Genomic DNA, 15,350 nt, shown 5'->3' with positions numbered 1-15,350 from the left:
TTGTCAAGCATTTTTTCGTACAAACCGGCCTCTATTTACATAATGTACAAATTTCAGTTTCAGACATTTGAATTGCTAATTAACATTCTTAGCGTTTTTATAAATCTTTCTTCCAAAAAGTTCCAGTGTCCTTCAAGAAAACAAAACAGTAAAACACATTATTCTTCAGTTTTTCTCACTATGGGAGTCGCATTTGGGTTGCAAAGGTTTCGTGTCAAAGGTTTCCCACGATCTTTACACATCTAGTGTCGTCTGGTTAGTAGGAATAATCGTTACGCCGCGCTTGATGATGAATGCAACGATCTTAAAGAGATTCTTCTTGAAAGGTGAGTATGATACACAAGCTCCCGTCAACTTCATAAGATAAAACAAAGGCATAAAGGCACTTTTGGGATGATGCAATGGCAGTAAAGACAATTATGTTGCAGAAAGTGATGCATTATGGGGCACAAAACTATCCAACCTGCAGCAACAGGTGTTTCTCGAAACTGGATGATAAGCCGAATCTAATGCTCACGGGCTTCAGAGACATCGGTTTCCCATCAACATCTGAGAGGAGATGGAGAATAAACAGCACAAATGAACACTCGGACTACAGGAGGACAGTATGGCTTTGGCAAACCAGTGCAGTCTCACACACCACTACATCCCTCCCAGTTAACCGCACTCAAATCAGCAGGGCGGCCCATTTTAGCAGTTGTGCAAAATGATGACGATTAAATAGCTTTAACGGATGCGACCTGTCCGACACACACGAGATGCATCCGCCGGCTCAAAGCTGAATCTGACGAGGTCCGCACTCGCTCACAGAAGGCCCGTCCAGAGGTTGAAGCACGCGGTGTTGATGACCGACTCCAGATGGTGGTACATGGAGACCAGCTGTGGTGGAGGACTGCTGCTCGGCTGACTCTGAGCGGGCAACGGCTCCCTGAACACCACCTTCAGACTCTACGAGGACAGGAGAACAGGGGAACTCTGGGAACTGTGCTGGGATCAGGTTTGACACGTCACATTTCGCCCCTCCCCCCATAAAAAAAACATATATCGCAGCTTATTTGAAGGATCATTTCATTTACTTTTATGCAAATAAAAGCACACTATAATGGAAAAATAAACAAATTAGTTTAGAAATAAAGAGAAACATCATTAAAAATTGATGATAATTACAAAAAACAATGCATTATGGTAATGATATTGTAATTTTAGGAGAAAAAGAAAGTTTGATTTTCTCTACTGAATATATAATGTTTTTTTTTGTTAATGTTACCTAAATCTATTTTTGTTAGAATAAACGAATTATAACACTGTACATAACATAACATTATAATATAATATCTAAAAAATGAAAACTCACAGTTTTTCCTGCCTGTGTGTCCAGAAAGACGAGCACAAAACAGTCAGTGAACTTCTGGTTCAGGACAGCCTGGAAAAGAGAGAGTTTACGCTCAGACTCACTGCGACCCCAGATGTTTCTTTTCATTTTTAAATTGAACCTTGATCTTCACAATCCATTTAACTGGGACTGGTGTTCAGCATTAGGAAACAGCGTTAAGCTTTAACATGGTTTCTGTTTGTATGGAGGGTGAAATGATCATCTGTTCACATAAACCCACATCTCTGATTACAGAATGAAGCATGAAGTGCCGTCTGCTGAATTCTCCTGATGTTCTCGGAGTGTTTGCTCACATTAACTAGCGCACACAGGCACTGGAGGTCTCATCATGTACCAGTTTACCAAAGGTTTCATTGGCTTTGAGTTCTGAGTTCAATGACGACTTAACCCTTGTGCATCCTCATGGACTTTTTTTTTTTTTTTTTTTTTGCCTGTGTTTATGCTAACTGCATAACATTTGGCACAGGTGTGTATTTTTATTGGAATTTGACTATTTCACCCCCCATTTCCTTTAAAAAATCTATTTTCCAAAAATATTTTTCGCCTTTTGGACAAAAATGTCCCCATTGAAACCCATTAAAACTGCAACTTTTAATCCCAGGGCCATTTAACTATAAAATGATGCAATCTTTGTTAAGAGGCTTTCATTCTGTTGGCAAGGCTTCAAAATTTAAATGTTTGAAAAAAATTAGCAGATGGTGCCATTTTTTCAGGTTTTGGCCTATAAAGCAAATACTCGCTTTATTCCTGTTTTCTGCTGCGGCATATTAGAGCCAATTGTATAAATTATGCAGCGATAATTGTGTGGGTGTGTTGATATGGATGTCTGAGTGTGGTTTGTATGTGTGCAATAAAAAAAATAAAAAAAGTGTGTGTGCGCTTGTAATATTTGAGAGAGAAAAACTCAACTGCAAATCTAAAATCCAACCACTGTATGACCAGTGGAGTTTTGCTGGCATGTAATGGCAGTAGCACCTCAATGCGGTACACGAGATCCAGGGGGCGGAGTTGGATCCAGATCTAAGGGGTGGAGATTGGTAGGTTTAGGGGTGGGTTTAGGGATTAAGGGGTGAGTTTAGGGATTAAGGGGTGGAGATGGGTAGGTTTAGGTATATGTAAGGTGGGAGGAGTTGGATCTGGATCCGACTCCTCCCCCTGGATTTCATGTTCTGCAGTGAGGACCATCTCTGTAATGGGGAAAATCTGTTACTGCGCCCCAACAATATCTTGCCGAAAGCTCATTTTTTGAGATATCATCCTCAAATTTGGAACACAGCTTGTTTAGATTTATGGCTTTGATTTTCTAGCCGTTTTAGAGTTCAACATGTTTCATAAAATATATATTTTTTATATAAAATAATGTTCATAAATCATTTTCCTAAACTTAAACCTATATAACTTTTATTTTATTTTACTTTTTTACAAAAAAACCTATGTATAACATTTTTTAATTGATGCACAAGGGTTAAGAGCACTTCCTGTCTTGTAGCGTACTATGACATGGCCAACACGACCCTTGCTAACACGCTGAAGGACCATGTGACACTGAAGACTGATCACAGGAATAAATGACATTTTACTGTATATTCACATAGAAAACAGCTATTTTTAATTGTAACAATATTTAACAATATTACTGTTTTACTGTAATTTTGTTCAAATAAATGCAGCCTTAGTGCAATAAAAGACTTCAAAAAGACTTAGGGCCAGATTTACTAACAGCTTGCTCCAGTGCAAACCCTCTTTAGGCGTTAAAAACTACTGTCAGGATTTACTAAAGATACGCAGTGAAATGGGTTATTTTTACAGCTGAACTTATTACATATGCATTTGTAGGAGTTTCTCTTTATGAGAGGAGAGTGTTTAAATGAATCATGCAAGGTGATTTACTGGTATTTGCGCTATTATTTCCCAAAAGCATGTTTAACACAGATGGTAATTTGCGCTGCTCTTGGTAGATTGTGTTGGTCATCATGGAAATGTTCTTTCATTTGTGTGTCGTCAGTAGATCACGAGCAGAACTTTACACTCACATCGGCGCTGTTATGGGATTGTGCTCTCACGCTACTTTGCCCTGTTTAGTAAATCTGGCCCTAGATGTCTTGGCCCCTGGTGAGTTTGTGTGTCTCTTACCAGGTACTGAATGCCACTGTCATCTTTAAAGTGCCTGCAGTTTTGTGAGAAGCGTGACAGCAGAACTTTGATGAGACTCTGGTACCAGGCGGGACTCATATTCAGGAAACAGTCCTAAAAAACACAATCACAAGAAACCTTTTGGAACAACATGAGGGTGAGAAAATTATGAGAGAATTCTTGTTTTGCACTTTTATCAAGATTATTTCTTTTTTTTGCATAGATATAGCAAACAGATCACTATTCTAATGGTAAAATTCATGTTTATATGTGTGTGTTCTATACTGTATGTGTATCTTTGATAGGTTATGTATGCAAAAAACAGACAATAATCTCAACAAAAGTGCACATATATTATATAGTATATATGTGACCCTGGACCAAAATGGGTCAATTTTTTGACATTGAGATTTATACATCATCTGAAACCTGAATAAATAAGATTTATAAAGATAGATAAGATTAGGATAGTACAATATTTGGCTGAGATACAACTATTTGAAAATCTGGAATCTGAGGATGCAAAAAAATCGAAACATTGAGAAAATCTCCTTTAAAGTTGTCCATTTATGTTCAGGATTGTGCTGCATTCACTCACAAAAATAAATGTTTATATATTTACGGTAGGAAATGTACAAAATATCTTCATGGAACATGATCTTTACTTAATATCCTAATGATTTTTGGCATAAAAGAAAAATCAATAATTTTTACCCATACAATGTATTATTGGCTTTTGCAACAAATATACCCGTGCGACATGTGACTGGTTTTGTGGTCCAGGGTCACATATAGTTTGTGCTGTTTTGTATTATATGCATACATATGCATATTACCGTTTCATTTATGTTGCATAATAAAACTGATGTGTACATTTTAAACTTAAACTAAAAAAGAAAAAAGAAAAAAAAGATGACTGTTTGAAAAGCCTTTGGGGTCCTGAAAGACTGGACCAGAATATGTCCCTTGAAATTAGACGAGTCTGTAGATATTTTTCACATTTGACTTCATACAGGATCTGACTGTGAAAGCTGCAAACGCTTCAAGTAAGCAAAACCACAGGAAGGCAGTTTTCACATTCTGGTTGTGGGTGGCAGTACATTTTTAAAAAGATGTAATTTGCAGCAACTTTCTCCTGGTCTGATATCACAGTGGGAGAACATCTCTACTTCCTTTGTGAGCCTGTATCGGTTTGACAGCGGTATACATCATCCGAGCGCTACGATTAGCATTAGCAGTCGTGGCACAGGAGCCGCTCCGCTCAGTAACATTTACTAAGCGGTTCTGCTCTCGTGAGGGGAATACAGAAGTGAGCGGCGTGTGAATAGATGAGCAATCAAACAGCATTGATATGCAGGTTTGGGGAGACGGGGGGGAAACATCACATAGCGAGTGTCACGTATGGAGGAAACATTGCATCTCATTCTCACAGAGTTCAGATGTGGATGTGTGAGGTAAGTTACAGAGGCCAAACCATAGAAAACACAGAAAGAAGGATCAGGAGGAGGTGAAGAATTCAAGTAGAAAAACGTCAATATGGTCATATAACACCGTGTCCTAACTACACGCGACGCGACACGACACGACACACGATAAAAGTTATCTTTTCCATGTTAAAGGGATGGTTCAGAGTAAAATCAACCTAGGGTCCTTTGCACCATGACCTCGAGCCAAACACCCCCCAGAAGCCAATTTTCCCTTGGTTGAACATTATTAAAGTTAGAGCTTATTTAGAGATATCAGCCGGATGGCTTAGTGCAGGCGCTAATGGATCCAAGGTTGTATCTTGTAAATTACCCCACTAATAATGCCCAGAATGGTACCAAACTTCTACAGTAGTACAAATAGGTTCTGTACACATAAAACAAGGCATTGGAAAGTTTGTAAGTACATCAGGAGTTTATTTAAATAACACTTGCCTGACGGCTAATGCTACCGCTAACCCGGACGTCGACGTCACTTCAGTGGTTTGAGAAAAGCACGTAAAAGTCCTGGCAGAAAGCGATGCATAAGGATGTAGTGTAACGACGAATTATTATTTTTTCCGAAGTGTTGACAACTTAGTGTTAACTAATAATTGTTATAAACTGGTACTACCAACAAAATATTAGTGCATTCCTGGAACTGGGCGTCGTTACACTACATCCTTATGCATCGCTTTATACCAGGACTTTTACAGGCTTTTCTCAACTCACTGAAGTGACGTCGACGTCCGGGTTAGCAGTAGCAGTTAGCAGAGTAAACTCCTGATGTACTTACAAACTTTCCAATGCCTCGTTTTATGAGTACAGAACCTATTTGTACTCCTGTAGAAGTTTGGTACCATTCTGGGCATTATTAGTGGGGTAATTTACGAGATACAACCTTGGATCCATTAGCGGCTGCACTAAGCCATCCGGCTGATATCTCTACATAAGCTCTAACTTTAATAATGTTCAACCAAGAGAAAAAAGGCTTCTGGGGGGTGTTTGGCTCGATGTCATGGTGCAAAGGGTCCTAGGTTGATTTTACTCCGAACCATCCCTTTAATGAGAGTTTTTACAACGGCGACACGCGACGGTTTCTATTTTTCAGCGACGTCGCGCTGGAACAACAAACACAAAGTGTGGCGATGATAATCTCAGGTACTGTTTATGTGCTTTATTTAATGTTAAAAGCGTGTAATGTGACTTTGAATATCATTTAGTGCTCCAGCTTTGGAGCTGTAAAAGCAACAATGAATAATTCACCTCAGATCTTGAAATTAAACAAATGGAAACAAGAATGTTCAAACTGTGAACAAACAAGTGTATTATCTTACAAAGATTGTTTAGTAACTCAGTAGCCTAAGTATTTGAATAATGTTTAAATGGTGTAATATTTGTGAATTTGATTATAGCTACTTATCCATTTTCTAGCGAGTGCCGTTAAGATTACGCTCTGGTGCTGCGAGACTCCGCCCACACGCTGTTCTGATTGGCTGTGGGTTTTGATTGATTTTGACGCATCTCGCAGTCGCGTCGCGTCTTTGTGTGGACCATAGACTTTAAAAAAATATGGACGTAGTGTCCGTGACATCACCCGTAGGTTTCTGAAGACTGTTTTTGAAGCCTAAAGTGAGCGTGGCCGACCGTCGCCATCTTGGCAGTGCGTCACTCCCGAAATTTATTTAGCTGAGGTAACGTGACGGCTAACAGACAGCAGACAAACGGCTAATGATGACTAATGACCAAAGCAGCGGGAATCCACCTGTCACTCAAAAGTGGACACGCCCTTAATTATGCAGAACTTTAAGGCTTAATATAATGTAAACGGATGAGTTATAAAAAAATTCACCCCCCTCACAGTCGTCATGAAGGGCAAAATAAGCTATATAGACCAAAGCCACTTTTTGCACCAGGCTGTAAACATGTTTTTTTGCCAGTCGATGAATTGCCGTTGAATTAATTTCCGTGTTGGTTTCAAGAGAGAGACGGGGAGGTTGCCGCTTGGTGTGGACAGACAAATTATTTGTCGCTGGAATCTTATCGCATCGCGTCTGGTTCGGAGGGTGAGGGTGTGTTCACACTTGGCATGTTTGGTTGGATTAAAACGAACCCTGATGCGGACCATAGACATATAAACGAACCAAAAACAGGACATCATCACAAGACATTTTAAGTTCACTGCCATCCGTGTTTTGCGACATCACGTCTTGTTTTTGGTTCGTTTACATGTCTTTGGTCCGTGTTGCGTTCATAATTCAGTCGGACCGCACCAGAGTTCGTTTAAAAGCGGATCGAGACTCAGCGTCTCGGCTCGCTTGTTTGGTTCGGATGGCAGCGTTCACACTTGTTCAAATGAACCGCACTAACAGAGCAATCGCACCTGAGTTCGTTTTAAGTTCCCTGCCACCCGAACACTGGTGGTTTGACTCAGAACGCTGTTCGACTCCTTTACACTTTTCATAAGCTCTCTGTGATGTCTCAGCTGGTCAAAACACCATCTTATCTGTACACACATACGAAGAGCTCATTTAGCGAACCAGGACTATATATATCATTTTCCCAAATACAAGTGTGAACTAAAAGACACTGAAACCAAAATGATTTTCATGATGTAAATTTTTTCCAAAACTAATAAAATACTGCATGATGAATCAGTCAATAGGGGTCAATTGACCACTCCCTTATTTTGGAGGAGGATTTTAGTAAGAGATACAGAAAAATAAATACAGAAATAAATGTATAAATATTTATTATTATTATTATTATCAATAATGAATGTATGTATCATTTATTCTGTGTCATATACACATTTATTTATTTATACTATTGTTTAAAAGTTTGGGATCAATAAGGTTTTTTGTTGTTGTTGTTGAAAGAAATTAATACTTTTATTCAGCAAGGATGCATTAAATGAATCAAAGTGACAGTAAATACATTTATTATGTAACAAAATATTCTATTTCAAATAAATGCTGTTCTTTTGAACTTTCTATTCATCAAAGAACCTTGAAAAAAAGGTTTAAAAAAAATCATTTGAATGGTAGTGTATCATCACTAAATGATAAATGAATTTATTATATTTTACAATTCTAGTTCTCGATATCCGTCATCCTCTATATCTCAAGCCAAATCCAGTCTGTTGGCACGAACGGCACATTTACAGTACAGTATCTGTACACTGCTGTGTAATCTCATCACGAACGAGCACCCTGTTGGCAAACGATGTGGAGTGTGAATCTGTTGGTCCAGGAGGGATAATTTATGCTGTAAATAAGGAACGGAGTGTAATATTAAAGGGCTGATTTCCTGTGCTAATTAGCTGATGTTTATTGTGATGCGGTGATGAGCAGAGCGCATGTTTTCCCCACGGAGCGGCGCATTAGCATGTTTGTTGTCAGCCACCTATCAGACGAACCGCACAGAGCCACTCGCTGATCAAACCATCCTGAATAAACTGTGGAATGAAGGAAAAACATGTTTCCTAAAGACTGACTTCAGTGTGTAACGGAGGAGAGAGAGAGAGCGCTGGCACTTTCCACAAACAGGACGTCCTATACTCCTAATTCTCTTTTGAATGAACATAAAATTAACATGCTTAGTACTTTTAAACACATCATATTGTTGAATTCATATTCAATTCATTGTAGTAAACTATGTGTAATAATACATTTTTAATCACAATAAATATATATCGTTTTGCTGTCACACATTTTGAATGCAACCATGTTGCCCCCCCAAAAAACTAGCCACTTACATAGGGTTAATCTGCAACCTAAATCTATCAAAAACACATTTAATATTTTTTATATAATATAATATAATATAATATAATATAATATAATATAATATAATATAATATAATATAATATAATATAATATAATATCTACAAACAGGGACTAGGATTATAATATGACCTGTTCAAATATGTTAGTAGGGCTGTCACATTTGTGAAAAAATCCTGTTCGATTATTGAGACATAAGTGTTCATTGAATCGTTTGTAAAATCGATTTTCCATGTCTAAAGACGTTTCCATTTTAAACGCCAAATATGGGCAAATCCACGGACAACTAACAGGCGTTAGGACGAACGTAAAGTGGGCGCTTGAGACGCACACAAGTCAGCAATACTTCTGATGATTTATTGGCGTGAAGTTTCGTGCACAATGACAAACAGGAGTGCAACATTCTCGAGAAACAATAAGCAGAGTGGACTGCCATAACATCAATGAAAAACATCACTGCAGTCTTCAACATGGCTGTGATTACGGTTATAAATGTCAAACAAAGTTTCGCCTACGTAGGCGGTTGTAGCCTGTATCTGTATCTGTATGCATGAGACTGTCAAAATGTCGGCAGAATTCACATTTCTGTAGTAAAAAGAGACACATTATGCAGAAGTATAATTTGCTGTTATGTGTGTTTGTCAGAGCCTGCAGTTGCTGTGTGACGCGCGTTCGCTGCGGGCGTATCGTGACGAGCTGGACGCGCTCTGAGAGAAGGCCTTTAAAATCGATTCCCTATTTTCGTTTTCGAAACCTGTGTTGGTTGGTCCGATCGATTGTGCAATCGATTTTCGAACGTAAAGTGACAGCCCTAGTTAGTATTATTGAGCATTTGTTGAAAAAGAAAAAAATGACCCTATTCAGACCATATTTGTACCTATTGGTGGAAAGTGCCTGCTAGAGAACGAAGAGAAAGGAGCATGAAATGGGAGATGAATGGGTGTGAAAGATGCTCTCAGGGGTGAAGGACAGTGTGTGTTCATACCAGCTGTGGGTCGATCTCAGCGACAGATCTGCTCTGCACAGCGTCCAGTAGCTCCTCTAGTTCACCAAAGGCCAGTTTGCTGAGTTTGAGTTTATCCAGGGCCAAGTGCTCTCCGTGAAAGAGCCTCCTCCAGAGGTTATCCCTCCGGCAGTGACCCATGGCCTGCTCCACGCTGCTCTGGATCTGCCGGCGCGCAGACATCACCTCAGAGTTGAGCAGGGGGAAGAGAGGGGACATGAAGAAGTCGTCGGCGTCTCCCGCGTGCAGGAGGTTCTCCATGTGCTCAGATTCAGGGCTGGCCGCAGGGCTGATGGGAGTGCTGGTCTCCTCCCACAGGTCCAGGTCGGGGTCCCGGGTCCCGAGGCTGCCGGCCTCCATACGCTCCGCACGGCCGCTGAGGTCGCCGGGGTCACGGTGGATCTGAGGAAGCTTCTTGAATCGACGCATGTCTGCAGTCAAACGTGGGAACAGCTCTCTTTGACTGGTCATGATCACGTAGAAACGGAGCCTGAAAACATTCAAATTGGAAAAAAGTCAGACCCTGTGTTTTTTCTACAGTGCACGTTATTATAAAGTTTTCTTTAAGTTTTCTATAATCTGCAATGAAAACTTTCTCCACCTCTAAAACAACTTTTCTTTTCTGCTGACAGCTCCAAGGCCAAGCAGTTGGGGAAGAATATTCACATTATTTATTCATAATTAATATTATCTAGAATAAATTAATTAATATGATCTAGAATTTTTTTTATAATAATATAATTTATTATTTTATTTATTACTAATTTGTATTGATATATATATATATATATATATATTCATATTATTATATAATAATATTATTCATTAATATTAATTATTATTATTACTACTACTATCTATAGTAATGTTATAGATACAATTTATAATATTACTATTTATAATGATCCCATAATAATAATAATATTGACTAATTATTAATATTTATACAAATTATTTTAATGATTATTATTCTAATCATTATTATTAATAGTAATACATAATATTATTACTATTTATTGTAATGTTAAAGATACTATTTATAATATTACTATAATATTTGTTTATATAATATACTATATATAATATAACATACTATACTAATTTATAATTATTGTAATTTATTTATATTTATTTGTAGATAACATTTATGATAATTATTTATAATATTGTATTATTGTTTACTATAAAATATTAATGTTTAACATTTATCTCAATGTTATGGATAATACAATTATATTATGTATTTATACTATAATAGAACAAATATGAGTGGAAATGGATAAACTCCACCAAAAAGTCCCAGCCTATGTTATTTAGCTCTGATTATTCTGTTTCCTACAGAAGTTAAATGTGTTGCAAATGTAGTTTCATGTTGTCCTCATCTGCAGTGTAATTGCATGACCTGCTGCACGGAGTAGTGTTGAACACAGTATTCCTGTCATGTGTCCTGCTGAACACACCTGAGCAGGTGTCTCTCTCCTTCAGACTGCTCCTCGAACGGGGCGGCATTATGACACACCAGCAGCGACACATCGAAGTCATCATGGTGTCGCAATCCCTCCAGGTCTTTAAATGAGCCAGAGCTTAAAGAGAACCACATTATTATTATTAGAAATTTGGTGCAAAATGTAAAAGTTTGGTTGGTGTAAAGATTATGGTATGTTTGTTATCTTGCTATGAATATATATATATAAAAAATATAAAAAATATATAATAATAATAACAATAATAATAATAATATATACATATACTGGAACTATTTAGAGTTATCTAAGGAGTGGGAAAAATAATAAGCTTCTGCTTCATCCCGCTCCTTTTCGAACATATTGTAATTATTGTTATAATACTTTATAGATATTTTTTTCGGTATGTGGCAACATACTTATTGTATTTTTTTTATTTATTTTTTTATTAAGAAAAGCATCTCAAGCAATGGAGGGAAAAAAGCAAAAATTAAACAAGCATAATAAACGCTCACATACGAATGAACATATAAATCACAGTAACATATGCATTTACGTATAAACGACTAAATAAACCAGAAAAAAAGAAAAGAAAAAAGGAAAAAAAGTTTTATCCAGAGCTTGTCTCCTTAAAATAATCTAAAAAAGGGCTCCAAGATTTCAAGAAAAGTTCGGGTTTCATTCTAACTCCATATTTAATCTTTTCAAGTTTCTTATTGTATTTTTATGTGTATCTTTTTGTTGTTCGAAATAAAAATAAAGAAATACCTGTTCCACAGAGCGACCAGCGCATACTCATGCAGGTCTGCGCTCGGCGCCCCCTTTTTGTTATCAGTTGTAACTGCAGCCTTAGACATGCGCAGGGGCTTCATCCCGTAAGTCCCAGCGTGATCAGTGATGTAATTATACAGCTGATGTGCGGTGATCATCCCCGTTGATATGGAGAAACTCCCTAATACACATAAAAAGCATATGTGCTTTTCATGACATCACTGAACACTGAAATGAACAGACTGTGTGCTTTAGCTGACTCTTATGAGCTTATGCACTCACCCTGGAAGACGTGGTTGCGTCCAAATTTGGGTATGTCCGGGTGATGGGCGATGAAGTCCTCCAGAAAGCTCGTGAGCTGGTATCCCTGACGAAGGGTCATGTGACAACCCACGAGGTACTGATGCACCACACGCAGGTGGAAGTCGTAGCTGAACGAGTGAACGTGCATCAAATCCCGGACCTTATCGCACTCCTCGGTGAACAGCATGGACAGCTGGGAGCAAAAAACACACATGCATGCAGTTACTCACACTGGTGCAGGATCTCAACACAACCCAAGAGAAACCGTCTGGATCAAAGGCATCCAATTCCCCAGAGGAAGACCGCAAGCAGTAGCAGAAACATCATCCCATAACCTCTAAATCCTGATAGCGGTACTAACTCAAAACCTAACGACTTTAAAGAGCTTCTCCTACAGACGCTCAAATGAAACCAGCCTCAAAACCAAAGGACAACATCAAAAGAAGATAAACATGGAGAGAAATTAAACCTTGCTTAGGACCATTGATCAGATAATCAATCCAAGTTCTATCATTACCAATTAGATTCTCATTACTTCAATATGATGATTTATTTTTAATCAGCATGAAGTAAAACACAACAAGACTACTGTTATGTATAATAACTTAACAAATATGTATCTTTTTGTTTCATGTTACAGTAACAAATTGCCCCAAATCCTATAAATAAATATGTTGTGAATGGCTGTGACAGTGTCATACAAATTACTTCTCATGTTGTTCCTGGTTAAGACAGCGTAACTATCATGAAAATGAAGGCCCAATGCACAAAATCTTAATGGCCCTTGATTTGAGGGTGAAATTGCAATTAGACATGTTCTTGATACGCTTCATGAAAATCACTCAAGCGCACATGAAACCTGACATTACACGTCTAAAACTTGACTTGTGAGGAGCAAAACCCACCCACCTGACGCCAAACCTGTATAAGAGTCTTTTTAAAATACTCTGATATAATCAACATGATAATTGCATCCTATTTAATTAGATCTCACATCAAAGCCGTGCTTACAAAAGCATTAGTGGCAAATGCAAATGATTTGAGAGGGAGAGAGCGGGAGTAATTACAGTACAATGGGAGCAGAGAGGGTGAGGAAGGCGATGGCGACGGCTAAACCCTATTACCACTGTCGCTTTCATCCTGACCATTACCCTGGAACAAATGCAAATAGGTCTCATCAAATCAAAGAGTTGAGGATTTAAAAAAAAAAACCTGTTCATTTTACGCTGTCATGGCCGTTCCACTTGCAGAACGCAGCTCACGCAATTGCACCATTAACGTTTTTCACGTCAACATTTTGAAATCCGCCAGTGGCCCATTTGACGGGAAGTTCTGCCACAGGCTGAGGAAAGATAACATCGTTTGTCTATTTTGCTCTCAGTCATGTGAGGGTGCGTAAAACTGCTTTTGGAAACACGGCGCATGAAAACAGCTCAGTTTGCTATGATTGCAGTGGTTGTGTTTGCATAAACACTCTTAAAGCAAAATCACACTCCAGACCCCCGAGTCATGTGTTAACCAAATGCTTACATTCAGAAAAATAAGGCCGTTTTCAAGACTTGTGTAAACATTTCCCAATGCATTGAACACGATGTTTTCCCAGATGCCAGAAGGCACACAGGTCAAGTTCTGTAATGTTTCACCAGAGACATTATAAGTAGGGGAGATTGACCACTTGAACAAATATGAATGAATGAAATCAACAGAGCAGCTGTAGTCCTGCCCTACAGCCGATATCTGTTTGATGGAGCCATCGCTACACTTAATAAAGCAGCTGAATGCCTTATGGTTTGTTTACTCTTCAACATTTGCATTAGCTGGACAAGCCTGATAAAGTGATTTGAGCTTAGAATACCACTATTGTCAGATGTTATTCCTCATTTGGAGTATATTGCTTGAACAGAATTTTGACAAGCACTTTTGGAGATTTTAGTGTCTCTCCATTCAAGCAGATAAAGCTGTACTCCCATGGTTGGAAACATCTGCTCAAGGCGCTACGGAAATGACCGTTGAGTGAACTTGCCTTAAAGGGACTTCGGCATCGCTTAGAGAGTTTGAGGTGTTCAAAATAGTCCCCTTACTTTCACCGTTTAATACTGTAATATGTGTCGTTTTACTCATTTCTGACTACCTGGTAACCTCACCAAATCACCAAATCAGTCCTAGTCCTAAAAGGTCCATAAAGTCAACATAAAAATGTGTACTTTTTAATGAATGTATCTTGTCCCATTGTGCGCACAATTCATTGGTATTCCATACAAAAAAAAGAATATCTTTAATCAAAATGCAATAATTGGTAACACTTATTTTAAAGGTGACACAGTTACACGTTACATGTACTTACTCTTTCAATAACAGTAATTGAATAATTAATTTTGAATAGTAACTTAACCTTAACCAAACCATAACCCTATAGTAAGTATATGTAGCTTAATTAATATTACTCAGCTTTTATTTGTGATTACACTGTAACAATGTTACCTTAAAATAAAGTGTAGCCCAATAATTAGCTGCATCTCTTCTTTTCAGCCAATATAATGTATTAAAGCTGCTCTAAGAGATGTTGGGTGACGTCACTTCTTGTTGACGTTCGAAGTATTGTCAAACAAAACGGAGGCTAGCTCGACCCTCGCTCCTCCTCATCCCGGACCCTCCCCCTCCCTTCCGTGCTTCCTGAAACAGTCATGAATTCGGGACTTTGCGCGTTCCTTCTCCCTCTTCTTTGCTATTTGTTCATCGGAACGTCGTCTCTTTGGTCGTGTGTCGGCCATATCAAAATTCAAGAGAATATAATTCTAACGTTAGTCGTTGTCTAGGACATCTCTCCTCTAGCTAACTTCCCTCTTCATGCTTCTCTCTCTTCCACTCCCCACACCCCCCTTCATGTGCACGCGCACTAACCCCCCACCCACCCCCACCTCCACATCATTCTTGTCTGTGATTGGCTGGAACACTGTTTGTTATGTTTCATGGTCCAGGCTGGGCAAGTTTGTTTTTGTTGCTGTTTGTGGAGCCTGGGCTGTCTACAGAGACCG

At 38.5% G+C, this 15,350-nt stretch overlaps 1 protein-coding gene across 18 annotated transcripts in view; it reads right to left on the bottom strand.

Moving 5' to 3' along the window:
- Positions 1–134: 134 nt before the first annotated feature.
- The window catches only part of szt2 (SZT2 subunit of KICSTOR complex), a 115,090-nt gene continuing 99,874 nt past the window's right edge, over positions 135–15,350 (bottom strand). For all 18 annotated transcript variants that reach the window (XM_084425166.1, XM_084425182.1, XM_084425176.1 and 15 more), the window contains 7 exons: positions 12,295–12,508; positions 12,010–12,193; positions 11,239–11,361; positions 9,761–10,268; positions 3,527–3,640; positions 1,355–1,423; positions 135–948 (listed from right to left, as the gene is read on the bottom strand). In XM_084425166.1, the coding sequence (XP_084281292.1) occupies positions 805–948; positions 1,355–1,423; positions 3,527–3,640; positions 9,761–10,268; positions 11,239–11,361; positions 12,010–12,193; positions 12,295–12,508 (1,356 nt within the window). In that variant the 3' untranslated portion in view covers positions 135–804. The remainder of the gene's footprint in view (positions 949–1,354; positions 1,424–3,526; positions 3,641–9,760; positions 10,269–11,238; positions 11,362–12,009; positions 12,194–12,294; positions 12,509–15,350) is intronic.

This window comes from Rutilus rutilus, assembly GCF_951802725.1.
Source record: "Rutilus rutilus genome assembly, chromosome: 12".
NCBI lineage: Eukaryota > Metazoa > Chordata > Actinopteri > Cypriniformes > Leuciscidae > Rutilus > Rutilus rutilus.
The sequence above is the reverse complement of the archived record's forward strand: the minus strand, read 5'-3'. Positions and strand labels throughout refer to the sequence as shown.